This window comes from Pan paniscus, chromosome 20 (assembly GCF_029289425.2).
Source record: "Pan paniscus chromosome 20, NHGRI_mPanPan1-v2.0_pri, whole genome shotgun sequence".
Classification (NCBI taxonomy): Eukaryota; Metazoa; Chordata; class Mammalia; order Primates; family Hominidae; genus Pan; species Pan paniscus.
The window spans coordinates 51384107-51411755 of NC_073269.2; the positions used below are offsets into that span (position 1 = coordinate 51384107).

The 27649-nt window shown below is 52.6% G+C and overlaps 1 protein-coding gene across 1 annotated transcript in view; it reads right to left on the reverse strand.

Annotated features, from left to right (window-relative positions):
- Positions 1 to 19170, reverse strand: part of EXOC3L2 (exocyst complex component 3 like 2) — a 30796-nt gene extending 11626 nt beyond the window's left edge. Inside the window, exons 1-7 of the mRNA XM_034945169.3 lie at positions 15502 to 19170; positions 11166 to 11799; positions 8721 to 8832; positions 5225 to 5326; positions 5035 to 5135; positions 4724 to 4834; positions 2211 to 2346 (exon numbers count right to left, since the gene is read on the reverse strand). Of these exons, the coding sequence (XP_034801060.1) occupies positions 2211 to 2346; positions 4724 to 4834; positions 5035 to 5135; positions 5225 to 5326; positions 8721 to 8832; positions 11166 to 11799; positions 15502 to 16063 (1758 nt within the window). The 5' untranslated portion in view covers positions 16064 to 19170. The remainder of the gene's footprint in view (positions 1 to 2210; positions 2347 to 4723; positions 4835 to 5034; positions 5136 to 5224; positions 5327 to 8720; positions 8833 to 11165; positions 11800 to 15501) is intronic.
- Positions 19171 to 27649: the final 8479 nt, after the last annotated feature.

The following is a 27649-nucleotide window of genomic DNA, read 5'->3' on the forward strand; positions in this document are numbered from 1 at the left end:
CCCTCACCTATCTTGTTTTCTCAGTCTCTCCCTGTTTCTTTTGCTTCTGCTCTCTCTGTCTGTGTCTCTCTCTCCCTCAAAACATACATAGTGGTTTATAAGGCCAGGCACAGTGGCTCATGCCTGTAATCCCAGCCTGGGTGACAGAGCGAGACTCTGTCTCAAAAACAATTAAACAAAAACAAAAAAGCAAACATACATAGTGGTTTATAGACTAAGACCGTAGATTCGCAAAGGGCTTTGCCACTTGCTGGTCTCATCTTCCTCACCTGTAAAATGAACCTACAACCCATCTCATAGGACTGCAGTGAGAATTAAACGAGCCGATACTCTCAAGCACCTGGCACAGTGAGTCCTGAGAATGTGTTTGCTGTTGCTATAAAGTCTGTATATTTAAGATAGCAAGCTGGGTGTGGTGGCTTACATCTGTAATCCCAACACTTTGGGAGGCCAAGTCAGGAGGATTGCTTGAGCCCAGGAGTTCAAGACCAGCCTGGGCAACATAGTGAGACCCTGTCTCTACCAGAAATACAAATAAATAGGCAGGGCGAGGTAGCTCACACCTATAATCCCAGCACTTTGGGAGGCCAAGGTGGGCAGATCACGAGGTCAAGAGATCGAGACTATCCTGGCCGACATGGTGAAACCCCATCTCTACTAAAAATACAAAAATTAGCGTGGTGGCGTGGTGGCAACCGCTATAGCATGGCAGGTGGCAGTAAGTGCTTTGGAGAAAAACAGAAGGGAGTCGGGAGGGGGGTTTGGTCTAGGGGCTTCTGTTTTTTTGTTTTTTGAGAGGGAGTCTCGCTCTGTCACCCAGGCTGTAGTGCAATGGTGCGATCTTGGCTCACTGCAACCTCAGCCCCCTGGGTACAGGCAATTCTCCTGCCTCAGCCTCCAGAGTAGCTGGGAGTACAGGCGTGTGCTGCCACGCCTGGCTAATTTTTGTAATTTTAGTAGAGACGGGGTTTTGCCATATTGGCCAGGCTGGTCTCGAACTCCTGACCTCAAGTGATCTGCCCACCTTGGCCTCCCAAGTGCTGGGATTACAGGCGTGAGCCACCGCACCCAGTCAGAGCTTCTGTTTTAAATGGGGCAATCAGCGAAGGTCGCACTGAGGTGACATTTGAGTCAAGACTTGAGGCAGGGCGTGGTGGCTCACACCTGTAATCCCAGCACTTTGGGAGGCCGAGGTGGGCAGATCACATGAGGCCAGGAGTTTGAGACCAGCCTGGCCAACATGGTAAAACACCATCTCTACTAAAAATACAAAAAAGTTAGCTGGGCGTGGTGGTGCATTCCTGTAATCCCAGCTACTAGGGAGGCTGAGGCAGGAAAATCGCTTGAACCTGGGAGGCAGAGGTTGCAGTGAGCTGAGATTGTGCCATTCCACTCCAGCCTGGGCGACACAGGGAGACTGTCTCAAAACAAAACAAGACTTGAAAGAGGTGTGAGAGGCAGCTATGTGGCTGTGAGAGGGAGAGCATTCCAGGCAGAGGGAAGGGCAAGTGCAAAGGCCCTGAGGCAGGAATGTACCTGCTGGGTTAAGAGACAGCAAGGGGGCTGGCGTGGCTGGAGTGGGATTAGTGGGAGAGCCAGGAGTGGGGGGAGGGTGGCGGGCAGGGGCAGGAGATGAGGTCTGAGAAGGAGAGTAGTGAGGGAAGGGGCTGATTGTGCCGGGTTGTGGGGGCTACAGTGGGATTTTGGCATTTGCTCTGCGTGAGCTGGGAGTTGTGGGAGGATTCTGAGCAGAGAGAAGGGGAGTGTTCCACTGTAAACATGGGTTGAGCTTGTGTTACGGCCAGGAACACACTCCCCCTGCAGTCTCTCTCCTCAGTGCTCCCACCCCCCTACCACATTCACTCACCCACCTTTGCACCGAACCCCTATAGGGCGGGCACGAGGACCAGGAGATGGGTGTATGGGGCTCTGGGGTCTAGGAGAGCCTGAGCAGGGATCTGGGGGACCTCAGTGGGGAGGGGCTCCATCCAAACCTCAAGCCCCCTCCTGCTGATGGCCCTCTGTTATCCCGGTGGGTGCACCCTCTCCACTCCACCAACAGCCCAGGCATGGCCTTAACTGCCCCTGCCCCCCGCCCCTGTCTGCTTCCCAAACACTGAGCCATGGGCTAAAAGGAACTGGAGGATGGTGGGGGGCAGCGCTTCCCTGTCCTGGCATGGGCCCCAACCCTGGCCTCCCACCTCACTCACCTGCAGCTCCTGGAACAGCAGGTCGGCCACGACACGGTGGCAGAGCCGGGTCACATGGTCCAGAGCACTAGCAGATGCTTCCCGGGCCGGCTCGCTTTCTGGGGGCCCCACCCGGGCCAGGCGCTCGGCCAGAGCTCTGTGGGGATCAACAGAGCCAAAACTGAGGGACCCCAACATCTCAGCCCAACTGCCTAGACCTGTCTTCCCTTAGGTAGATCAGAGGGGCACAGGGGTGACAGGTCAGATGGGGGGCTGAGAAAGGTCAGGGACTCTGGAGAGGGGTCAGGGGATGCTTGACAGGTTGGGGGTGTCTGGGGATTGGGGGTGTCTGGGGATGTCAGGGGACTCATGGATGTTGGGGGGCTGAGGGATGGCTAGGAGGTCTAGGGTATATTGGGGGAGGGAAGGGGGTCTCTGTGTCTTCGGGTCTCAGTTTCTCTTGGTGCTTTCTGGGTGAGAGTGTGGAGGCCTCCATTCTAAAAATCTGTGGTTCTTTTTTTTTTTTTGAGACAGAGTCTTGCTCTGTCACCCAGGCTGGAGTGCAGTGGCGCCATCTCGGCTCACTGTAAGCTCCGCCTCCCAGGTTCATGCCATTCTCCTGCCTCGGCCTTCCGAGTAGCTGGGACTACAGGCGCCCACCACCACACCCAGCTAATTTTTTGTATTTTTAGTAGAGATGGGGTTTCACCGTGTTAGCCAGGATGGTCTTGATCTCCTGACCTTGTGATCCACCTGCCTTGGCCTCCCAAAGTGCTGGGATTACAGGCGTGAGCTGCCGCACCCAGCCAAGTCTGGGGTTCTAATGGTCTACAGCTCTGAAACTGTACCCTTACTCTTCTCTTTTTTTTTTTTTTGAGACACAGTTTTGCTCTTGTTGCCCAGGCTGGAGTGCAGTGGCGCGATCTCGGCTCATTGCAACCTCCACCTCCCAGGTTCAAGTGATTCTCCTGCCTCAGTCTCCCAAGTAGCTGAGACTACAGGCACCTGCCACCACACCTGGCTAATTTTTGTATTTTTAGTAGAGACAGGTTTTCACCATGTTGGTCAGGCTGGTCTTGAACTCCTGGCCTCAAGAGATCCGCCCACCTTGGCCTCCCAAAGTGTGGGATTATAGGCATGGGCCACTGCATCCTGCCCCGGCCATTTATTATGATTATTATTATTTGTAATACAAATGGTAGAATAGTATACCCACTTCTGCCCTTTCCTTCAACAGCTTGGAGACTTTTCCGTTAGGGCATGAAGAGTTCTCACGCTCCTTTTTAACATCTGAACTGGATTCCACTGCTTAGCTGTCCTATCATTTATTTAACTGGCCCTCGATAGATGGACAGTTGGTTCCATTTTTTCCAGGGAGGAACCCTGCACATATGTCATATCCCATGAGCTTTTGGCCTCTGAAGGGTGCATTTCTAGAAGATCTGCTGGGTCAAGCGCCCAGTGTTTGTGATTTAGGCAGAAAGTGCTTGGTCCAGACTGTTCTCCATTCAGCAATGGAAGAACACAGACTGCTACAATGATAGGAAATGGGAATGGCCAGGCGCAGTGGCTCATGCTTGTAATGCCAGCATTTTGGGAAGCTGATGCAGGAGCATCACTTGAGCCTGGGAGTCCGAGACCAGCCTGGGCGACATAGAGAGACCTCCATCTCTTTTATTTTCTTTTTTTTGAGATGGAGTCTCGCTCTGTCACCCAGGCTGCAGTGCAGTGACGGGATCTCGGCTCACTGCAACCTCCACCTCCCAGGTTCAAGCGATTCTCCTGCCTCAGCCTCCTGAGTAGCTGGGATTACAGGCACCTGCCATCATGCCCAGCTAATTTTTGTATTTTTTTAGAGATGGGGTTTCACCATGTTGACCAGGCTGGTCTTGAACTCCTGACCTGAGATGAACTGCCCGCCTCGGCCTCCCAAAGTGCTGGGATTACAGGTGTGAGCCACCGTGCCCAGCTGACTCCCATCTCTCTTTTTTTTTTTTTTTTTTTTTTTTGAGACAGAGTCTCGCTCTGACGCCCAGGCTGGAGTGTAGTGGCGCGATCTCAGCTCACTGCAAGCTCCGCCTCCCAGGTTCACGCCATTCTCCTGCCTCAGCCTCCCGAGTAGCTGGGACTACAGGCGCCCGCCACCATGCCCGGCTAATTTTTTTTGTATTTTTTAGTAGAGACGGGGTTTCACCGTGTTAGCCAGGATGGTCTCGATCTCCTGACCTCGTGACCCGCCTGCCTCGGCCTCCCAAAGTGCTGGGATTACAGGCATGAGCCACTGCGCCCAGCCAAAATCTGTCATTCTTAGAGTCTTGAGTCCGGCGTCTAGGTTTCTGTAATTCGAACACTCCAATCTTCGGATGCTCTGTGGTGCTATGGCTGTTTCAAGGACTCCCAGATTTTATGCATCTAAGGTCCCATGCTCAGACTCCCCTGAGTCAGTTCTGCAATCCCCACCCAGGATCCGGGCATCCCAGGTCAGCTTCCACCTTGGATTGGTCCTCCCTCCATCACACCATGGATGCCCTCACCTCAGTGGGGGGCCGCAGTTGACCAGGGCGATGGTCTTGCTGATATAGGTGTCAGGTAGCATCTCCCGGACTGCTGGGTTCTCATGGAATCGCTCCACGCGCTGCTGGAAGCTGGTGGGAGGAAAGGGGACAGATAGGGCGCCACTGGGTCAGGGTCCCTCGTGGGCACCCAGCCTGCCAAAGCCACCATCCCTGCGGTGGCACTCTACCTGTCGTCAGGTGATTTCCTCTCATCTCTCCTCTCTCTATTGGATCCCAGGCCCGATGCCCAACCCCCAGCAGAGCTAACCTGTGCTCCCAGGTTCCCCTACCTCTGCAGGAACTCTGCCAGCCCGCCTAGGCAGCAGTGGGCCATCCGCTCCCCAAACTCCTGGCTGATGCGGGGTGCTCGCTCTGTGTGCTCTTCCAGCAGCTGCGAGGTCCAGGCGACAAGAAGAGGTGAGGAGGGGCAAGGTCCCACTTTCCATCCAGCCCATCCCCCAGCCTCCCTCCACCTCCTACCTCACACACATCCTGGGCCAGGCTGCTGGGCTGGTCCTCCAGGCTCCCCCAGTGCTCTTCGTCCTCCTGCAGCACACGGAGAAGGGCAGCCCGGGTCTGAGCCTACAGTAGGGAGAGGGGAGACAGGCAGGAGTTGGGGGCGGCCTGGAGGTCTTTTTTTTATCTCTTTCTCCCACCACAATCCCCTAGCCCTTAACCCCAAGCAGTTCTGGATTCTACCTATGAGCTTGTCAAGGTGATGCTGGGGAGGGAGGCTGAGCCAGAAAACTTCTGCAGCCCTTCCCACTCCTAACTCTGTGGTTTGGAACTTCATATTAAAAGTCTGTGGTTTGGCCAAGCGCGATGGCTCACGCATGTAATCTCTTTGGGAGGCTGAGGTTGGCGGATCACCTAAGGTCAACAGTTCAAGACCAGCCTGGCCAACATGGAGAAACCCCGTCTCTACTAAAAATACAAAAATTAGCTGGGCGTGGTGGTGCCTGTCTGTAATCCCAGCTACTCAGGAGGCAGAGGCAGGAGAATTGCTTCAACCTGGGAGACAGAGGTTGCAGTGAGTGGAGATCATGCCATTGCACTCCCGCCTGGGCAACAGGGTGAGACTCCAACTCAAAAATAAAAATAAAATAGGCTGGGCACGGTGGCTCACGCCTGTAATCCCAGCACTTTGGGAGGTCGAGGCGGGTGGATCACGAGGTCAGGAGATGGAGACCATCCTGGCTAACACGGTGAAACCCCGTCTCCACTAAAAATACAAAAAATTAGCCGGGCGTGGTGGTGGGCGCCTGTAGTCCCAGCTACTCAGGAGGCTGAGGCAGGAGAATGGCATGAACCCGGGAGGCGGAGCTTGCAGCGAGCCGAGATCATGCCACTGCACTCCAGCCTGGGCGACAGAGTGAGACTCCATCTCAAAAAAATAAATTAAAAAATAATAAATAAATAGATAAAATAAAATTAGTCCATGGTTTTAAGCTTCCTCCATCTAATAAGCAAGGGCTTAATTGTGTGTGTGTGCACGTATGTGTGTGTATAATTAAATATATACATATATTTATGTATTAAATATATGTTATATATGTAATATATTTATATATTAAATATTAGTATAAGCTATATAATGTATATATTAATAATTCATAATATGTTATTTATATATTAATAATTAGTATGTATTATATACTATAGTACATGAAATATGTAATCTATGTTAACATATAAATATTAAATAGAAATCAATAATACATATTATAAATAATATATTATAAATAATATAGATACATGTGACCAGGTGCGGTGGCTCATGCCTGTAATCCCAGCACTTTGGGAGGCCAAGATGGGCAGATCACCTGAGGTTGGGAGTTCAAGACCAGCCTGAACAACATGTAGAAACCCCTTTTCTACTAAAAATACAAAATTAGCCGGGCATGGTGGTGCATGCCTGTAATCCCAGCTACTTGGGAGGCTGAGGCAGGACAATCACTTGAACCCGGGAGGAGGAGGTTGCGGTGAGCCGAGTTTGTGCCACTGCACTCCAGCCTAGGCAACAAGAGTGAAACTCCGTCTCAAAATATATATATATATATGTACATTAATGTACACATGTGTACATTATAAATAAAGCTATAATATAATATATTATTGTGTATTATTTATAATATACACATTTATATGTTAATATGTATACATAAATAATGTATATTCAATATTTATATTAAATATAAATCCTATTATTACATATTATGATATGTATGAAGTATTATTTATATTAAATATTGTTTTTCTTTAGAGGCCGCGTCTTGCCTGTCCCCCAGGCTGGTGTGCAGTGGTGCCATCATGGCTCACTGCGGCCTCACACTCCTGGACTCAATCCTCCCGCCTCAGATTCTTGAGTAGCTGAGACTACAGGCACGTGCCACCACACCCAGCTAACTTTTAAAATGTTTTACAAAACATTTTTGTTTTGTTTTGTTTTTGAGATGGAGTCTCGCTCTGTCGCCCAGGCTGGAGTGCAGTGGTGCGATCTCGGCTCACTTCAAGCTCCGTCTCCCGGGTTCACGCCATTCTCCTGCCTCAGCCTCCAGAGTAGCTGGGACTATAGGCACCCGCCACCATGCCCGGCTAATTTTTTGTATTTTTAGTAGAGATGGGGTTTCACCGTGTTAGCCAGGATGGTCTCAATCTCCTGACCTCGTGATCCACCCGCCTCGGCCTCCCAAAGTGCTGGGATTACAGGCGTGAGCCACTGTGCCCGGCCACAAAACTTTTAAAACAGGGACAGTCTTGCTATGTTGTCCAGGCTGGTCTTGAACTCCTGGCCTCAAGAAATCCTCCCACCTCAGCCTCCCAAAGTGCTGGGATTACAGGTGTGAGCCACCGCGCCCGGCCAAGGGTCTATGTTTTATTGTCTTTTGGTCCCAAGACTCTGCTCTCAGGTTCTGCCAAACAGTTAGTTTAAGATTCTCAGATTCTGTGTTTCAAGAACTCCAAAGGCTGGGCTGCAAAGGTTCTCACATCTCTGATTCTCTGATCAAATGTGTTGTCTCGGCTGGGGTGACTCATGCTTATACTCCTAGAGCTTTGGAAGGCTGAGGCTGGAGGATCACTTGAGGCCAGGATTTTGAGACTAGCCTGGGCAAAATGGCAAGACCCTGTCTCTGCAAAAATTTTTTTTTTAATTATCCAGGCATGGTGGTGTGTGCCTGTAATCCCAGCTACTCAGGAGGCTGAGGTGGGAAGATCCCTTGAACCCAGGAGTTCGAGGCTGTAGTGAGCTGTAATCATGCCACTGCACTCCAGCCTGGGCAAAAGAGGGAGACATCTGTAATTAAAAAAATAAAAAAGTATAATCCTCAATTTGATGAGTTTAAGGATCCAGATCTCTTTTCTATGGTTCTAGGCTCTTAAGTAGCATTGACTGATTTCTGTGGCTGGAAGTAAGACTGGAATTGAGACAGCAAACATCACTGTAGCCGGGGAGGGCGTGCATGGCTGGGCCATTCTGCTCAGCGGTGTCTGTGCAGGTTCAGTAATTAACTATGTTTATTACCAGCCCTGCTTATATGTGAAGATCTTTGTCAGCCAGGCCTGATGGCACGTGCCTATGGTCCCAGCTACTGGAGAGGCTGAGGCAGGAGGATCGCTTGAGTCCAGGAGGTCAATGCTCCAGCCTGGCAACAGAGCGAGACCCTGCCTCAAAAAAAAAAAAAAAAAAAAAAATCTTTGATGCTATACTTCTGTGAGTCTTTGGGCCTGTGAGCTGTAGTTCTGTGACTAACTTTCTTGTACTCTAAGGTTTGAAGTGTCCAGATATACTGAACCTTTACCAAGTGTCTCTGTACAGCGGCCTTTGTGTCTATGGCACATGGACAGAACTCAGAAGTTCGTAAAGGGAAAAGGGAGTTGGAAAGAGTGAAAGGTGGAGGGGACAGGCTTCCCAAGCCCACTGTGACCCCCTCCCTCCACAGCACCTCCCGCTTCCAAAATGCAAAGTTCCAGGTACCTTAACATCTGTGACGCATTCATCCTCCAAACCCCGCAGGGTGCCAGGGGAGAGAAGGGGCCCCAGCTCCCCATTCTCCAGGGCGGCCATGTCCACCAGCCCTAGGACCTCTCTGGGGATGGGGGTGAGAGAAAAGGAGGTCTGTGAAAAGTGGGGCTGGGCAGTTGGAACCTTCCCCACACCCTCCTACCCACTGTTTCTGTGATCTGGGCCACTCCCTTCCTCTCTCTAAGTCATCTCTGCTCATCCCTCAGAGGAAGTCTTTGGAATTGTTGCTTCCCCGGCTCCAGCTCTCTGAGTCAGCTCCCTGATGGATGGTGTCCCGGCATGATATTTAGGGGTCAAGTCCAGGCTTGAAGATCTGACATGCAAGGCTTCACCCATGATCCATTTCACCAGACAGAAGTTCCCTTTGCACCTATGCTCTGAGGCCCTGCTGCCTTACCTGGCCTTGGAGGCTTCCCCAGTCCAGCCCTCTCTCCCCACCTTCTACGAGCTTACATGCCTGGAGCTATGTGATATCATCAATATCCACCCCCAAACACCCCAGACTTGGGCTCATGGCATCCTTTCAATTATAAACACCATCGCCCTACGAATTGGACCAAACCCAGTTCCCATCACTTTAGGAAGCTTTCCGGACTCCCTATCCTGCCTCCATCCCTTACAGATAACATGAGAGCATTATTGACATACATTCCCAAATGAGATCTATGTGGTCAATGTGGGTATCTGTTGCCTTCCCAGTCTTCCGGTGACAGCATCCTGATTTTGTTGGAAGAACCACCCACCCCCTTCACTGTCCAACGTGTGGCTTGGATGTGGCTAACTCCCTTTTCTCTGGGGTAGACAGGTGACCTGGAGGTGGCTAATCACCATAGTCCATCCCCCGGCCACAAGAATGGGTATGTTTTAGGACACAAAGGCTCAACAGTAATAAGATTCTAGGACTGAGAGGGACCATGGTACTGAGGTTCTGGGCGCTACCCTTATAGAATTCAAGGGGCAAACAGCACTCAAGTCCTAAAACTGGCCCGGGCGTGGTGGCTCACACCTGTAATCGAAGCACTTTGGGAGGCCAAGGTGGGTGGATCACTTGAGGTCAGGAGTTCGACACCAGCCTGGCCAACATGGTAAAACCCCGCCTCTGCTAAAAATACAAAAAAATTAGGCCGGGCACAGTGGCTCATGCGTGTAATCCCAACACTTTGGGAGTTCGAGGCAAGTGGATCACCTGAGGTTAGGAGTTCAAGACCAGCCTGGCCAACATGGTGAAACCCCGTCTCTACTAAAAATACAGAAATTAGGTGTGCATGATGGTGGGCGCCTGTAATCCCAGCTACTCGGGAGGCTGAGGCAGGAGAATCACTTGAACCCGGGAGGCGGAGGTTGCAGTTGGCAGAGATTGCAGCACTGCACTCCAGCTTGGGCGACAGAGCAAGACTCCGTCTCAAAATAAATAAATAAATAAATAAATAAATAAATAAATAAATAAAGTCCTAAAACTAGAAGGATCAACAGTGTTGAGGTTCTAAGACCAAAAGAGGGAATGAGGCTAAGGTTTAGGATTCAAAGCTTCATTGGTACTAAGCTTCTATGGTTGCGCCATACATTCTAAGTTCTAAGATTGGAAACGTCAACAGTACTAATGCCCTAGGCTCTAAAGAGAAAGCAGTGTAGGATTCTAGAATTCTAAGTGTCATTGTATTAAGGTGAAGGGTCAGTGGGGCTATGGTTCTAGGAAGGAATGGTCAACAGTGCTAAAACTCTAAGACTGGAAGGGTGAACAGTTAAGATTCAAGTAGCGTAAGTGTCATGAAGCCCAGGTTCTTGGACTGGTGGGCCCACCGTGCTGAGCTACTAGGATTGAAACTGTCGATAGTGCTAAAATTGTAGAACTGGAAGAGTCAATGGTGCCAATAGGTTCTAGGTCTGAAAGGGTGGGAATGCTAGGATTCTAAGACTGGAAGCATCAGTGTTACTTAGATGCTAGGAGTGTAACTGTCGATGATGCTAAGGTTGTATGTAGGTCTAGAAGAATGAATGGTGTTGAGATTTTAGGAACGGAAAAGTAGCAACGCGAAGGTTCTAGGACTAGAGGAATCAATGGTGCTAAGATTCGGGGACTGGAAGGGTGGACAGCGAGGCGATCTAGAGTGTAAGTGTTGACAGAGCGCTGAGGTTCTTGGACCACAATGGTGCCGGAGCTCTTCTTCTAGGACTGCAAGCGTCCATGGTACTAAGGTGCTGGAACCGGAAGCCTCGGTAGCAGTGAGAGTCTAGGATTGTAACTGTCAGCGGTGCTGACGACTGGATGGGTTAATGGTGTTAAAGTGCTAGAACTGTAGGGTCAGCTGTCCCAAGGTCCTTAAGGTCTGAAGAAGCCAGTGCTAGGGGTTAGGGCTGAGGGTTTCACGTGACCTTGGGCAACTGAGTCCAGCTCACCTGGGGTAGACCTGATTGTGCCAGTGCAGCAGCGCGTAGCGGTCGGCCAGCGGCAGCCTGCGACGGGCGGAGGCCCCCAGCCACTCGGCCAGGGCCCCGTGGTAGCCGCGCAGGTAGACGCCGAAGGCGCCCAGGCCGGCGGGGTAGGCGGGCGCCAGTCGGCCCCGCACCACGGCCATATCCTCCAGCAGCCGCGCCCGCAGCGCCTCCAGCTGCCCGGCCAGGCCCCCGGGCGCCCCGGGAGCCGCTGCCTCTAGGCGCTCCCGGGCCGCGCGCGCCACGGCTTCGGCCCAGCGTGCGCGCAGTTTGCGGGCCGCCCCGGGCCCCCGACGCCCGTCGGCCGCCTCCTCCTGTACCAGCACCTGGCCCAGCTGCGCCACCGCGCCCGCCCCGGCGCACGCTCCCGGCCCGGGGCCCGCCAGCGTCTCGCGCACCAGCGCCCACAGCTCGCGCTGCAGGGCCTCGTACAGCAGCGCCACGTCCCGCGCCCGGCGGCCCCCGCCAGCGCCCTCGGCCTTGGGAGGCCCAGGCGCGCCGCCCCTCGACGGCGCCAGCTCCTCGGCCTCTAGCTCCAGGATGTGCTCGTCCGCACGCGCTAGTTCGCGCTGCTGGATCAGGCTCAGGATCTCCAGCACTGCGGGAGCAAAGCGGGAGGTCAGCAGTGCGCGGGGGGAGGAGGGCGATGCCGGACGCGGGGTTGGGGGTGCTTAGGAAGGGGAGAGAGATGAGGGGAAAAGGGTTACAGGAGGCGGGAAAGTGTGGGGGCAGAGAAGAGCCCGGAGAAGAGCAAGAAAGAAGGATGTTGAGTGAAGGATGTAGGGGAGGGGTCAGGGTGAGGGGCTCATGCTTGTAATCCTAGCACTTTGGGAGGCCGAGGCCGGCGGATCACTTGAGGTCAGGAGTTCAAGACCAGCCTGGCCAACATGGCAAAACCTCGTCTCTACTAAAAATACAAAAATTAGCCAGGCGTAGTGGCGTACACCTATAATCCCAGCTACTCGAGAGGCAGGAGAATCGCTTGAACCCGGAAGGCAGAGGTTGCAGTGAGCCGAGATCGCGCCACTGCACCCCAGCCTGGGCAACATGTTGAGCGAGACTCTATCTCAAAAATAAATAAATAAAAAAGAGAGAGAGGGAAAAGAAAAATGCCTGTGACTGAGGAAGGGATCTGGGGAGGTTGCAGGGCGGAAAAATGGAGGAGGGGTCGGAGGAGGCGAGAGGGTTGAGAGAGGAGCCACGTAAGGGGGAGAGAGATGGAGGCAGCCGGTGGGAGTAGGAGGGGCAGGGTGGTGGCTTGGAGATGGGGAGAGGATATGGGACCACTGATGGGGTCTTTTTGGGGTGGGGATGGCTGTGGGCTGATCTGGCCCTCTGATGAGTTCAGACTGCCTCGAGAAAGGGGAGTCGTGGGGCTGGAAGGCCTCTGAGGCTGAAGGAGGGTCCTGGCAGCCCAGGGTTACCCTCGACACCTCCACCCCCCTCCACTTCCTCCCTGGCAGAGAAACTATTTCCTGGCCAGCGCTATTTCTGCCCATCCGTTTCCAGAAGGCGGGGCTCTAGTCACCCCCTCCTCACCTCCCTCCAGTGCCCTCCCAGTCCCCAGGGAGCTGGGGCTGAAATAGCCTCTGGCCAGAACGTGGAGGGCATCAGAGGACAGAAGAGGCTCTCCTGAGGTCCCCAGCCCTGGAGCAGTTCGGGCCTCGGGGCTAAAAGCAGGGCTCAGGCACGGGAGCAGAGATAAAGGCAGGGTTGGGGGTGGCGGTGAATTAAGATGGGGATTGGGACACGGATGGGGATAGGGCCGGAGGTGAGGATGGGGTGAAGGTGGGGGTTGGGATGAGGGAGTTTAGGGTTAGGATGAGGTCAGGTGGGAGTCTGGACAGAAATGGGAAAGAGGCAAGAATGACATTGGGGTCTGGGTAGGGATGAGGTTGGAGAGGTGGGGGAGGGGAATGTAGGTGAAAGCTGAGGATGGAAAGGACATAAAGATTGATGTGAAGGCCGGGTGCGGTGGCTCACGCCTGTACTCCTAGCACTTTGGAAGGTGGGCGGATCACCTGAGGTCAGGAGTTCAAGACCAGACTGACCAATATGGTGAAACCTGGTCTCTACTAAAAATACAAAAATTAGCCAGGCATGGTGGTGCATTCCTGTAGTCCCAGCTACTCAGGAGGCTGAGACAGGAGAATTGCTTGAACCCAGGCGGCGAAGGCTGCAATGAACTGAGATCTTGCCATTGCACTCCAGCCTGGATGACAGAGCTAGACTCCATCTCAAAAAAAAAAAAAAAAAAAAAAAAAAAAGATTGATGTGAGTTTGAAGATGAATTGTGGAAGTGAGTTGGGCTTGGGAATAGGAACATGGATGGAATTGAAAATGGAGGTTGGGGTTGGGGGTTTAGGACTGGGACTCAGGATAGGGGTGAAGATAGATTAGGGATGAAGAGGAGGTTGCGTTTGGAGTTGGAATTGAAACTGGGGGCTGAGGAAGAACTAGGAACTCAAATAGGACTGAATAAGGAGGTTGATGGCCAGGTGCGGTGACTCATGCTTGTAATCCCAGCACTTTGGGAGGCTGAGGCGGGTGGATCACCTGAGATCAGGAGTTCGAGACCAGCCTGGCCAACATGGCAAAACCCCATCTCTACGAAAAATACAAAAAAAATTTAGCCAGGCATGGATGGTGATGCATGCCTGTAATCCCAGCTACTCAGGAGGTTGAGACAGGAGAATCGCTTGAACCCAGGAAGCGGAGGTTGCAGTGAGCTGAGATTGTACCATTGCACTCTAGCCTGGGCAACAGAGTGAGACCCTGTCTCAAAGGAAAAAAAAAAAAAAGGAGGTCGCCAGAGGGAAATGGGTGGAAGGTGGGTGCTGAGAGGGGCCTGGGGTTGGGGGTTAAGAGTGAGACCAAAAGAGTTTAAAAGGGTGGAAGGTGAACATGGGGAAGAATGGGAGATGAAACGGGGCTGGACCAGTTGGGGGTTGCCATGGTGTTGGACATAGACAATGACATTAAAGATGGCGTTTAGGCCAGGCGCAGTGGCTCATGCCTGTCATTCCAGCACTTTGAGAAGCTGAGGCAGGAGGATCACTTGAAGCCAGGAGTTCAAGACCAACTTGAGCAACATAGCAAGACCCCCATCTCTAGAAAAAATGTGAAAATTAGCCAGGTGTGATCGTGTGTGCCTGTAGTCCCAGCTACTCTGGTGGCTAAGGTGGGAGGATTGCTTGAGCCCAGGAGGTCAGGGCTGCAGAGAGCCATGATTGCACCACTGCACTCTAGCCTCCAGCCTGAGTGATAGAGCGAGACCTTGTCTCCAAAATTAGATGGCATTTGGAGGAAAGGATGAGCTGTACGAGAAGCATACGGATGTGTCTCAGATAGAGACTGATGGTGGGCTTGGAATAAGTGTGGGGTGAGAACAGAAAAGGCACTGAGGAAGACACTGGGGCTTGGAGTAGGAATGGGGACTGAGGATGAAGACAGGGTGGTGTTAGGGATTGAATTACGTCCCCCCAGGAAAAAAAAAAGATATGTGAAGTCTTCACCCCAGTACATCAGAATGTCACCTGATTTGGAAATAGGGTCTTTACAGAGGCAATCAAATTAAAGTGAGATCACAGGGCAGACCCGAATCCCATGTGAGTGGTGTCCTCATAAAAAGGAGAAATTGGCCACACGCCGTGGCTCAAGCCTGTAATCCCAACATTTTAGGAGGACGAGGCAGGCAGATCACTTGAGGTCAGGAGTTTGAGACCAGCCTGGCCAACATGATGAAACCTTATCTCTACTAAAATACAAAAATTATCCAGGTGGCACATGCCTGTAATATCAGCTACTCGGGAGGCTGAGGCAGGAGAATTGTTTGAACCCCAGAGGCAGAGGTTGCAGTGAGCCAAGATTGCGCCACTGCACTCCAGCCTGGGCGACAGAGGCAAAAAAATAATAATAATAAAATAAATAAAATAAAGAAATTGAAGAAATTGGGGATAGAAAGAGAAGGGGGAGAGATGGGACCAAAATCAGGTATTCCCTTGGCTTTAGACATGGGAGTAGGGCTGAAGACGGCAGGTGGAGGAGGCAAAGATTGAGGGTGGGCATATATTAACAGGTGGCACTGAAGAGAAAGGTTGACGACAGGGATTAGGACTGCAGTGGTAACGGGTTGGAGCTGGCATGGAGGTGGGAGATGTGAGTTAGACATGTGAATTGCAGGTCGGGGTCACAGGTGGTAGCTGGGATGGGCTTAAGTATGAAGCCTGGGACCACCAGGGCTGGGGATGGACATGGGCACTGGGATTCTCCCAGGACAGGGTCAGGGCTCCGGACTCACCTGACAATGGCTCCTTCATCTTTGGGGGCTCTGGGACCTTGGGTGGGGGCTCTGGAGCTGCCTCGCCTGCAGGCACCACTCTCTCAGCCAGGGACGCACGCTGGGGCTTGGATCCACGCCCCAGTCTCAGGAAGGCCAGTCTCCGGGCAGCCTCCCCCGCTGCCTCCTCGTCGCCGTGGGCTCGGGTCCCATGCAGCCGGGCCAGGAGGCCAAAATCTGCTGAGCTCCTGCGTATCCCTGGTACCAGCACACGGCCCAAGAAAGAGCGGGGCTGCCCATCCCCAGGGCTGCCTGCCCGCCGGCCCGGGGCCCAGCCCAGCCGGAAGGGGGCCAGGCCCGCAAGCTTCTCCAGGGTGGCGCGGCGGCGACAAGATGTTCCATTGGGGAGGGACCCCAGCTCCCCGGCCTCTTCTTCCTCCAGCCCTGAAACTTCTTCAAAGGGGTTCCGAGAGGACCTCAGGGGCAGGGTCCCCGCCCGGGGCACCTTAGGGTCTGACACTCCCAGATTCTTCAGGATAGGCATTTTGACAGGTGGGGACCTGGGGAAAAAAATAATGACCATGGGCGATGGTGATGACAATGGTGGTGTGGATGACGGTGCCTCTGTGTACCGAGCACTTTGGGGTGAGCGTACCAGACACTTGCCTGAGCACTTAATAAGCCCTTGATCTGCACAAGCTTATAAGATGGGGCCTTTTTTTTTTTTTTTTGAGACAGGGTCTCGCTCTGTCGCCCAGGCTGGAGTGCAGTGGCGTGATCTCGGCTCACTGCAAGCTCCGCCTCCCTGGTTCACGCCATTCTCCTGCCTCAGCCTCCTGAGTAGCTGGGACTACAGGCGCCCGCCACCACGCCCGGCTAACTTTTGTATTTTTAGTAGAGACGGGGTTTCACTGTGTGAGCCAAGATGGTCTCGATCGCCTGACTTTGTGATCCACCTGCCTCGGCCTCCCAAAGTGCTGGGATTACAGGCGTGAGCCACTGCGCCTTGCCTCTTTTTTTTTTTTTTTTTGAGATGGAGTCTCACTCACTCTGTCACCCAGGCTGGAGTGCAGTGGCACAATCTCGGCTCACTGCAACCTCTGCCTCCCAGGTTCAAGCAAGTCTCCTGCCTCAGCCTCCGGAGTAGCTGGGACTACAGGCGCGTGCCACCACACAAGGCTAAGTTTTATATTTTTAGTAGATACGTGGTTTCACCATGTTGGCCAGGCTGGTCTTGAACTCCTGACTCAGGCGATCCACCTACTTCAGCCTCCCAAAGTGCTGGGATTACAAGCGTGAGCCACCTCTGCTGGCCTGGAATATTCTCTATCTTAAGTTGATCCTCCTACTCCGTGGAGAAACAGGCTGAGAGAGGGGAAGGCTCCCTCCCAAGATGACACAGTCAGTCAAGGGCAGAGATGATATGGGGACTCAGGCCCTACCATCCACCCAGACGTCCAGGGCAGACTCCTGAGCACCTGCCTACACCCCCTCATCCCCTTCATTTCTCCCGTTTGATTTGTACCCTTGTCATCTCTCCCTCCTTCATCTCTTCAGCAAAAACTTATTGGGAAATGTCTAGAATAGGCAAAGCCTAATTTTTTTTTTTTTTTTTTTGAGACTGGGACCAGGCTGGAGTGCAATGGCCCCATCATAGTTCACTGCAGCCTGAAACTCCTGGGCTCAAATGATCCTCGTACCTCAGCCTCCTCAGCAGCTGGGACTACAGGTGTGCACCACCATGCCCACTTAATTAATTAATTAATTTATTTATTTATTTATTGAGACAGGGTCTTGCTATGTTGCCCAGGCTGGTCTCAAACTCCTGGCCTCAAGGGATCTACCCACTTCTGCCTCCCAAAGTGCTGGGATTACAGGTGCAAATCACCTCGCAGGTCTCTAGGCAAATCCTTAGAGACAGAAAGGAGACTGACAATAGGACTGGAGAGAACGGGGAATGGCGAGTGGCTGCTAATGGATGCAGGGTTTCCTTTTGGGGAAAGGAAGACACTCTGGAACTAGATAAAGGTGATGGTTGTACAACACTGTGAATGCATTAAGTGCCACTTAATTGTATGCTTTTAAAATGGCTTAAGGCCAGGCGTGGTCGCTCATGCCTGTAATCCCAGCACTTTGGGAGGTGGAGGCAGGCAGATCACCTGAGGTCAGGAGTTCGAGACCAGCTTGGCCAACATGGTGAAACCCCATCTCTACTAAAAATAAAAAAATAAAAAAATTAGCTGGGCGTGGTGGCACGCACCTGTAATCCCAGCTACTCGGGAGGCTGAGGCAGGAGAATTGTTTGAACCCAGGAGGCAGAAGTCGCGGTGAGCTGAGATCACACCACCGCATTCTGGCCTGGGCAATAGAGCAAGACTCAGTCTCAAAAAACAAAACAAAACAAAACAAAACAACTTACTAGGTATTTGCCATGGGCCCAGCCCTGTGCAGGCGTTAGGGACACAGCAGTGGCCAGGGCAGCCCCCATCCCTGCCATTACAGCTTCCTGAGTCCTGCCCATTCCATCTCCTAAGCCTCTCTTCAGTCTGCGCTCCCTCCTTTCACTCCCTTCCCATAGCCCCTACCCCAAGCGGAACCCTTGCCCACTTCCCTGCCCTGGCCTCCTCCCTGGTCCCCAGCCTCTAGTCTTGGCACCTCCAGTCCACCTTTGAGGACCTTGAAAAAGCTCAAACCAGGCCGGGTGCAGTGGCTCACGCCTTTAATCCCAGCACTTTGGGAGGCCGAGGCAGGCGGATCACGAGGTCAGGAAATCGAGATCACGGTGAAACCTCGTCTCTACTAAAAATACAAAAAATTAGCTGGGTGCAGTGGCAGGCGCCTATAGCCCCAGATACTCGGGAGGCTGAGGCAGGAGAATGGCATGAACCCGGAAGGCGGAGATTGCAGTGAGCCGAGATGGCGCCACTGCACTCCAGCCTGGGCGATAGAGCAAGACTCCATCTCAAAAAAAAAAAGAAAAGAAAAGAAAAGAAAAAGCACAAACCTGCTCTTCTCCATCTCCTAAGCCTTCCATGGCTCCCTAGTATCTTCAGGACAAAGCTGAGGCCTCTCGCCACAGCCTTCATGCTCTGGCAGCTGCACACATCACTAGTGCTGTCCTGTAGCCTCCTCCTTACCCCAGGAACCTCCAGGTTTCAGCATCTGCTGGTGCTTCTACATAGACGCCTGTTCTCCATGCTCCAGTCAGGACTTCAGGACTCACGCTTCAGGACTCAGCCCCATGCCCCCTCCTCCAGGAAGCCCTCTGTGACCCTCAGGCTCCCACAGTCCCTGGGTTCCCACACCTCACCTCTGCCTGCTCTGGGTCATCCCTGTCTGGGGACAGATCTGTGTCCCTTACTGGACTGCAAACCTCAGCAGGACAGGGCTGGGGCTGTCTCAGTCACCACTGTGTCCCCAGCTCCCAGCACAGGGCAGACACTCAGGGAATGGGTGCTAAACAGGAAATGAAGGAAGGAAAGTGGCAAGACAGTTCATTCCTTGTGTGGGGAGGAGGAGGGTGAGTCGAGCTGGAAGAGGTCACTAGGGAGCAGGCCACGCAGGGCTTTAAGTTCCTTGATAAGGGACAGGCTTTCTTCCAAGAGCCCTGCAGAGCCACAGATAGGTGCTTTTTAAAACAATGAAATAGTTCAAACATTCGGAAAAGTACAAAAGACAAGCTTAATAAACACTTCTGTGCCTACAATCCTAGCCACAGCTCACACAATCATTTGCTCTCCTAGTTCAGGTTTTTGTTGTTGCTTTTGTCTTTAGAGACAGGATCTCACTCTGTTGCCCAGGCTGGAATGCAGAGGCGTGATCATGGCTGGCTGCAGCCTCGAACTCCTGGGCTCAAGCGATCCTCCCACCTCAGCCTCCCAAGCAACGGGGACATCCTGCTAATTTTATTGTTTAATTTTTTGTTATAGATGGGGTCTCGCTATATTGCCCATGCTGGTCTGGAACTCCTGCTCCTGACCTCAAGCAATCCTCCCTCCTCGGCCTCCCAAAGTGCTAGAATTATAGGCGTGAGCCACCGTCCACTGCCCTGATTTTTGTTTTAAAGAACAAGCCAGGCGCAGTGGCTCACGCCTATAATCCCAGCACTTTGGGAGGCCGAGGAGGGAGGATCACCTGAGGTCAGGAGTTCGAGACAAGCCTGGCAAACATGGTGAAACCCTGCCTCTACTAAAAACACAAAAATTAGCTGGGTGTGGTGGCGGGTGCCTGTAGTCCTAGCTACTTGGGAGGTTGAGGCAGGAGAATCACTTGAACCCAGGAGGCGGATGCTGCAGTGAGCCCAGACTGTGCCACTGCACTCCAGCCTAGGCAACAGAGCGAAACTCCATCTCAAAAAAAAAAAAAAAAAAAATGCGTGCAGCCTCCTCCTGCCACCTCTCCTGGTCCCACTCACTCTGGCCTTCTCTTAAGGAATCCAGCATCCAGAGTGAATGTGCTGTTTACCCGTCCAAGTAGATTTTTATCCCATGCTCCATAGACTTGTATCCAGAAATAATATACTGTTCTACATGGTTTCAAACTCTCTATAAATGGTATCATACTATTTGTATCTTGCAACTTGCTTTAAAATTTATTTTTTTGCTCACATTATGAACTTGCGAGAATTTATCCATGTCTAGCCATACAGCTCCAGTTCATTTAAGTGCTTTGTAATATTCCACTGTATGAATTGTGTAAAGGGTCAGATGTTCACTTGTTCTTCTATTGCTGGACCTGTAGCTTGTTTGTCACCACGACAGGGTTCTGAGCAAGTCAGGACAGGGTCAGGATTATGCAGACGTGCGGGGGTGGACAGGAGGCCTGGGAAGAGGGTGGTGTGCAAAAGGCCTGGGTTGCCTAGGCTATGAGTAAGAGCACCCCTTTCCATGATGGGGAGGCCCCTTCTTTCTTTCCCTGTTTCAACCCCTGAGCTGCTGCTTCTCAACCCTCCAGTTCCTAGAAACGCTCTCGGACCTCCTTCCAGTCTCCATGGGCCCCCGCCCCCACAGGAGGCAGTCACCATGACGACCCCTTGCCTGGAGCCCCCATGGCTGTGTGCAATAGATACTCCCCCATGCACACACATTATTTGCACACTCATTTCTCTTCTATTTTATTTTATTTTTTCAGATGGAGTCTCGCTCTGTCACCCAGGCTGGAGTGCAATGGCGCGATTTCAGCTCACTGCACCTCCACCTCTAGGGTTCAAGCGATTTCTCCTGCCTCAGCCTCCCAAGTAGCTGGGACTACAGGTGCCCACCACCACGCCTGGCTAATTTTTGTATTTTTAGTACAGATGGGGTTTCACCGTATTGGCCAGGCTGGTCTCGAACTCCTGACCTTGTGATCCGCCTGTTTCAGCCTCCCAAAGTGCTGGGATTACAGGTGTGAGCCACCGCACTCTGTCCTTCTCTTTTATTTTTTAGACAGTCTTACTGTGTCACCCAGGTTGGAGTGCAGTGGCATGGTCTCGGCTCACTGCAACCTCTGCTTCCCAGGCTCAAGCAATCCTCCCACCTCAACCTCCCAAGTAGCTGGGAGTACAAGTGCAAGTCACCACACCTGGCTAATTTTTGTATTTTTAGTAGAGATGAGGTTTCGCCCTGTTGCCCAGGCTGGTCAACTCCTGAGTTCAAGCGATCCACCTGCCCCAGCCTCCCAAAGTGCTGGGATTACAGTCATGAGCCACCACACCCAGCCTTGATTTCTCTTTCATCCTCTGAACTGGCATCCACATGCCTCATCCCAAAATGGCTCCATCATCCCCCCTCCACCCCATAACTGTCTCCATCTTCCTCTCAAAATTTCAGGCTCGAATTTCCCTCCAATTGAAGTCAACCTTGCCCAGACTACATCTGACTTTCCCCCACCTGGCTTCAATATCGCCTCCAAACTGGATCCAACATCCCCAAACCTGGCTGCAACATTTTCCCAAAACTGTCTCCGACGTCTTTCCCCTTCCTGGCTCCAACACCCGCCTCTGCAAACTGGTGCTGACATCCTGCCCCCTCCAACCCTCTGTCTGCCTCCCAGTGCCCAGCCCCTGACTCACTTCCGAGGCATCCCTCAAGCCCCCAGCCTCTCAGGCCCGCAGGATGTCTTGGCCACCAGAGCTTCCCTCTTTGAGCCCCTCCTCCTCTTCCTCACTGCCAGCCTTTTCCCTGGAGTCCCTAACCTTCTGCAGCGGCCCTGACCTCGGTTTGCGGAATCCATCACCTCCAACGCTCAGCGTCTGTATTAGAGAACGGTCTTTCTATATGGCATGTCCCCAAGCCCAACCCCAACCAGTGCAACCCCAATCTAGTCCTTGACCCCAAACACAATCCTGTCATCAGCCCAGACCACTGCAAGCTCATCCACATCTCCAATCCCAACCTGATCTCGGTCTCTCCTGCTTGATCTCAATCCCCACCTGGTCCCTGTCTCCCATCTCCGAGACCCCATCTCTTGGGATAGAACAAATACTCAATCCTTCCTGGCCTCAGTCTTCCCACCCAGACTCGCAGGACATTCAACCCAATGTCATCTCATCTCTCTTCTCCTTTGGTGGCACCAAGGTTTCCAATGCTCCCTTGCACCCTTTCTGGACCCCGCCAGTCCTCAAATTCTCCCCTGCACCCTCCTCTCATTTTCATCTCCTTTCTGCCTTCTCGCCAGCACCCCCCTGGAGTCAGGCCCCAGATTCTCTCTTTGCCCCCAGCCTCTGCTGGGTTCAAGGTACAGGTTCTCATCAGCTCTGGTCCAGTGCAACTAAGGGCAACTGTGTTCCCAGTTGCCCTGGGGAAGGGGGACCCCTTCCCCCTGTCCCCAGCACACTCACCTCTGTCCTCCTGCCCGTCCTTCTGTTCCCGCTGCTGTCCTGTCCCCAGGCTACTTCAGCCAGGACTGCTGAGAGCTTGGATCTGAGTTGGGGGGGTGCTCAGAGGAGGACAATTTCCTGTCAGGAAACCCCTCCCTCTCTGGGGCCAGGGGCGGGAAGGACTCATTATCTGTCTGCCCTTTTAGGCCAGGCTGCGGTTGGGCTGGGAAGGCCGAGGCCCACAGCCGGGCCCCCACCCTCACCCCCGCTCCAGGCCGGAATCCGCCCACGCCTGCATGCTCTTCACGCCTCCCAAGGTGACAACACCATCCTGGGCGCCCCGGGGAGACACCCCAAGCTGGCCGCCAGCCCAGAGCTGCTCTCCAGCATGGGCAAGCCCCGAGGCCTTAGAGTGAGAACCGGGGGGCAGGCACGCATCTCTCTAGAGTTCCCTGCCACGGGATGAAGACCAGGAGGGAAGTTTTGCTGGGCCCAGGGGCTGGGGAGGGGGACCTACGGAGGAGGGCACTGGAAGTGGCTTTGGAATTGTGGTTCTCTTTGTCTAGAAGCCCCTGTACCCAGGTCTCTGCATGAGGCCCTCCTTTTCATCATCCCAGTTCCAGCCCCACGTCTCTTCCTCTGTTCTCCACTGTCCCGTCTCACAGAGTCGTCACTCTGCTTTGTCAATTTATTTTTCTTTTTTTTTTTTTCCTGAGACAGAGTCTCGTTCTGTTGCCCAGGCTGGAGTGCAGTGGCGTAACAATAGCTTACTGCAGCCTGGATCTTCCAGACTCAAGAGATCCTCCCACCTCAGCCTCCTGAGTAGCTGGGACTACAGGCATGCGCCACCATGCCCAGCTAATTTTTGTATTTTTTGTAGAGACACGGGTATCATTAGGTTCTCCAGGCTGGTCTCAAACTCCTGGCCTCAAGCCATCCTCCTGCCTCGGCTTCCCAAAGTGCTGGGATTACAGGCGTGAGCCACCGTGCCCAGACTGTCAGTTTCTTTATTGCACCTTCTACAATCTGAAATTATCAGATGCAACTGGATTCCTTGCAGATAAACTCAGCAAAGCTCACTTTGTTGATCCTGTTCATCTTTATAAGCCTAGCTGCGTGCCTGGCCCTCAGTAGTCAAGATTTAAATGAATTTAAATGAAGCTGAGGGTTGGAAGTGGGTTTGGAGATGGACTTCCTGCTAGAGTTGGGATGCCAAGTGAAGTGACGGCTGGGGCTGGAGCTGGTGCTGGGTGGGGTTGGGTATGAGAGTCAGGGTTACTTTAAAAGGCTAGGGCCATGAGTGGTGGCTCATGCCTGTAATTCCAGCACTTTGGGAGCCAAGGCAGGGGGATTGCTTGAGCCCAGGAGATCAAGACCAGCCTGATAATATAGCAAGACCCCGTCTCTACAAAAAAAAATTTTTTTTAATTAGCCAAGTGTGGTGGCACACTGTAGTCCTAGCTACTAAGGGAGCTGAAGTGGGAGGATCACTTGATCCTGGGAGGTGGAGGCTGCAGTGAGCCATGATCTCGCCACTGCGCTCCAGCCTGGGTGACAGAGAGAGACCCTGTCTCAAAAATTAAGGAAAAAAAATTTTTTTTTAAATAAATAAAACTGGGCTGCTTGCCGTGGCTTATGCCTATAATCCCAGCACTTTGGGAGGCCAAGGTGCGTGGATCGCTTGAGGTCAGAAGTTTGAGACCAGCCTGGCCAAGCTGATGAAACCCTGCCTCTACTAAAAACACAAAAATTAGCCAGGTGTGGTGGTGCATACCTGTAATCCCAGCTACTCGGGAGGCTGAGAGGGAAGAAATCGATTGAACCCAGGAGGCAGAGGTTGCAGTGAGCCGAGATTGTGCCACTGCACTCCGGCCTGTGAGACAGAGTGAGACTCCATCTCAAACAAACAAACAAACAAATAAATAAATAAGATAAACTGTGTTCAAGTGCTCAGGCACAGCCTGAGGGGGATGCGTGATCACTGGCCTAGGCAAAGTCCAGGCTGGGATCAGGGTTGGGGTCAACATTAGGATCGGGGGCTGGGCTTAGGGATCACAGCTCCCTCCTGGATCCAAGGGTTAAGATTCAAAGGTCTGAATGCCCCAGCTGAAGGAATGAATTCACCAGACATAGGTTGTGGAGGAAGGGCTAGCTGGATGACCAGGTCGGGAGGCGGAGGAACAGGCCTTGCCCCCCAGCTCGGCCTCTGCACCGTGGACCCATGGTCAGCAGTGGCCCATCATGTACTGGGATCGTGCAGGATTTCCACCCCGCCTTATTTATTTATTTATTTAGAGACGGAGTCTTGCTCTGTCGCCAGGCTGGAGTGCAGTGGCGTGGATTGCAGGTGGCAAGCGCCCGGCTAATTTTTTGTATTTTTTTTAGTAGTGACAGAGTTTCACTGTGTTAGCCAGGATGATCTCGATCTCTTGACCTCGTGATCTGCCCGCCTCAGCCTCCCAAAGGGCTGGGATTACAGGCGTGAGCCACCGTGCCCGTCCCCCTCCTTTTTAAAAATTATTTTTTTTATTTTAATTTAGAGACAGGGTCTCACTATGTTGCCCAGGCTGGTCTCGAACTCCTGGCTCAAGTGATCCTCCCGTTCTGGCCTCCCAAAGTACTGGGATTACAGGTGTGAGTCACCGCGTCCAGCCCCCTTTTTAAAATTTATTATTATTTTTTATGGAAATACAATTCACATACGTAAGATTCACCCTTTTCAAACAGAGTCCGGTAGGTTTTAGTATATTCACAAGGTTGCAGCAAGCGTCACCACTATTTAATTCCAGAACATTCTCATCACCCCAAAAAGAAACCTGGTACCCATCAGCAGTCATTTCTCATTCCCCAGCCTCCAACCCCTGGCAACCATTAATCTACTTTCTGTCTATGGATTTGCCAATTCTGAATATTTCATATGAATGGAAGCATACAGTAAGTGGTCTTTTGCGTCTGACTTCTTTCGCTAAACATGCTGTTTTCTTTTTTCTTTTTTGAGACGGATTCTCACTCTGCCGCCCAGGCTGGAGTGCAGTGGCGTGATCTCAGCTCACTGCCAGCTCCGCTTCCCGGGTTCACGCCATTCTCCTGCCTCAGCCTCCTGAGTAGCTGGGACTACAGGCGCCCGCCACCGCGCCCGGCTAATTTTTTGTATTTTTAGTAGAGACGGGGTTTCACCGTGGTCTCGATCTCCTGACCTCGTGATCCGCCCGCCTCGGCCTCCCAAAGTGCTGGGATTACAGGCGTGAGCCACCGCGCCCGGCCACATGCTGTTTTCAAGGTTCATCCACTTTGCAGCCTCCCTCTCTGTAAGCCTCAGTCCCCCCACATCTGGGAAATGGGGTGGGGACGCTGTTGGGGAAGGGAGGGCAGGGGTGGACCCTGGAGTGTGTGGGGCGCGTGTAGGGAGGTGATCGGCTGCCCCCGTGTGGTGCACGGTAGAACTGCAGCTCTCAGCGCCAATGCAGGGAACGGGTTGGGGGCGCTCAGCCCCTCTAGCCTACCCCCAAGACCCCCACTTTCACCCTGCGGCGTCCTTGGGATCACAGTACGTCTAGAACACTACCCCGGAACTCCACCCTCTCTGCCACTGTCCCTGAGGCTCCTCGGGCCATATTTGCCAAATAGTAATAATAATGTCCCCACATATGAATTTTGAATCTGGTCCCCTGTGAAGCACTTTACTCAAAGATTCTCATTTATTTGTTAGCAGTAACAAATTAAAATAACAAATAAATATAAACAAATTGACAAATAAAAATAGTAGCAGCCTGAGGTTGCTGCTATTATTTTTCGGCGACAGGAAACCACAGTGGTTGAGAGAGGGTCCAAGTTCTGGAACTTGGGAACACTTGGATTCAAATTGTAGCCCTGCCACTAATTTGCCGTGTGACCTTCAGCGTGTGACGTTTCTCCCTTCCTTGGGCCTCTGTTTCCTCATCTGTAAATGGGATTGATAAAGATGCTCCCTACCTCCTGGGGTGGCAGAAAGGAGAAACTGCTCAGAGCCTGGCACAAGGGCAACTGCCATGAGTCTGTGTTGCTCATAGTATCAAGCAGTGCTGTGCTTTCACAACCAGCTTTTGGCTGAGTGCAGGGTAGTCCCAGCATTTTAGGAGGCCGAAGTGGGAGGATTGCCTGAGCCTGAGAGTTGGAGATCAGCCTGGGCAATATGGCTACAAAAAATTAGCTGGGCGTGGTGGTGCACACCTGTAGTCCCAGTGACTTGGTGGGGCTGAGCTGGGAGGATTGCTTGAGCCGGGGATGTCCAGGCTGCGGTGAGCCATAATCGTGCCACTGCACTCTAGCCTGGGTAATGCAGTGAGACCCTGTCTCAAAAACAAAACAAAGCAAAGCAAAACAAAACACCCCCAGCTCTCTGCAGGTGGGGGTGTGGAGCCTTAATTTGTAGCATTTGCCAATTTCCATGGTGTAAATATTCCCACTGTGGCTAATTTCAAGCTACCAAGGTGATATCACATGGCATTTTTGCCCCCCATTATATAGTAATTTTACTGTGCAGCTACAATAGACGTAAGTAACCTCAAGATCACAGATAATGGCAAATGTAGTAAGATAATTAGGACGTGATGAGTATGTATTACTTGTACCTTTAATGTAATTTAATTGTATGTTTGCATAATTTAATTTTTAATAATGGCTGTGTTTAACAACCAGTTCCAAAATTCCTGAGACATAACAATCAGCTCGCTCCAGCCAGATCCAGCACACTGCTGTTTTAGAAGGGGAAACTGAGGCTCAGGAAAATAAGCCTCAGATAGAAGAAGGCAGGGCACAGACCCCTTCCCAAAACCATGTGACTCCCAGGCCAAGACTATGTAATGCCTGTCTTTCTTTCATCCCACCCTGGTCCACAGAGCATGGATGGTCCCCACAGCGCTGTGTGGCCTCCGAGAGGCTCTTGTCCTCTCTGGTCTCAGCCTGCCCGCATGGGGAGTGGCTGTGCCCTGCAGGCGAATACCTGCACAGGGTTCCTTCGCACCTGCCAGTGAGCAACACACGGATTCTTCCTCTCACTTTACAAACTGGGAAAGTGAAGCCCAGAAAGGGCAAGTGCTTGCCCCGGGTCATACAGGTGGACAGAGAGGGTCCCCACACCCCAGCTGGGGTGCAAAGGAGTGGATGCTGCAGCCCCAACCTGGGGGTCTGGAGCTATGTGGGTGAGTGGAGGCAGCCTGACTAGGGAGGTCACTGAGCCCTCAGCAGTGGCCAAGCCCCGCACACCATCCCCTTCACCCACCCCACTCTTAGGCCTCCGAGGGGAGAGCTTCCCCCGCTCCCCACCCCCGCCAACTGGGGAGAGAATGGGCCAGGGGGAGGGACAATGTGGGCAGCGCTTCTGGGGTCTTC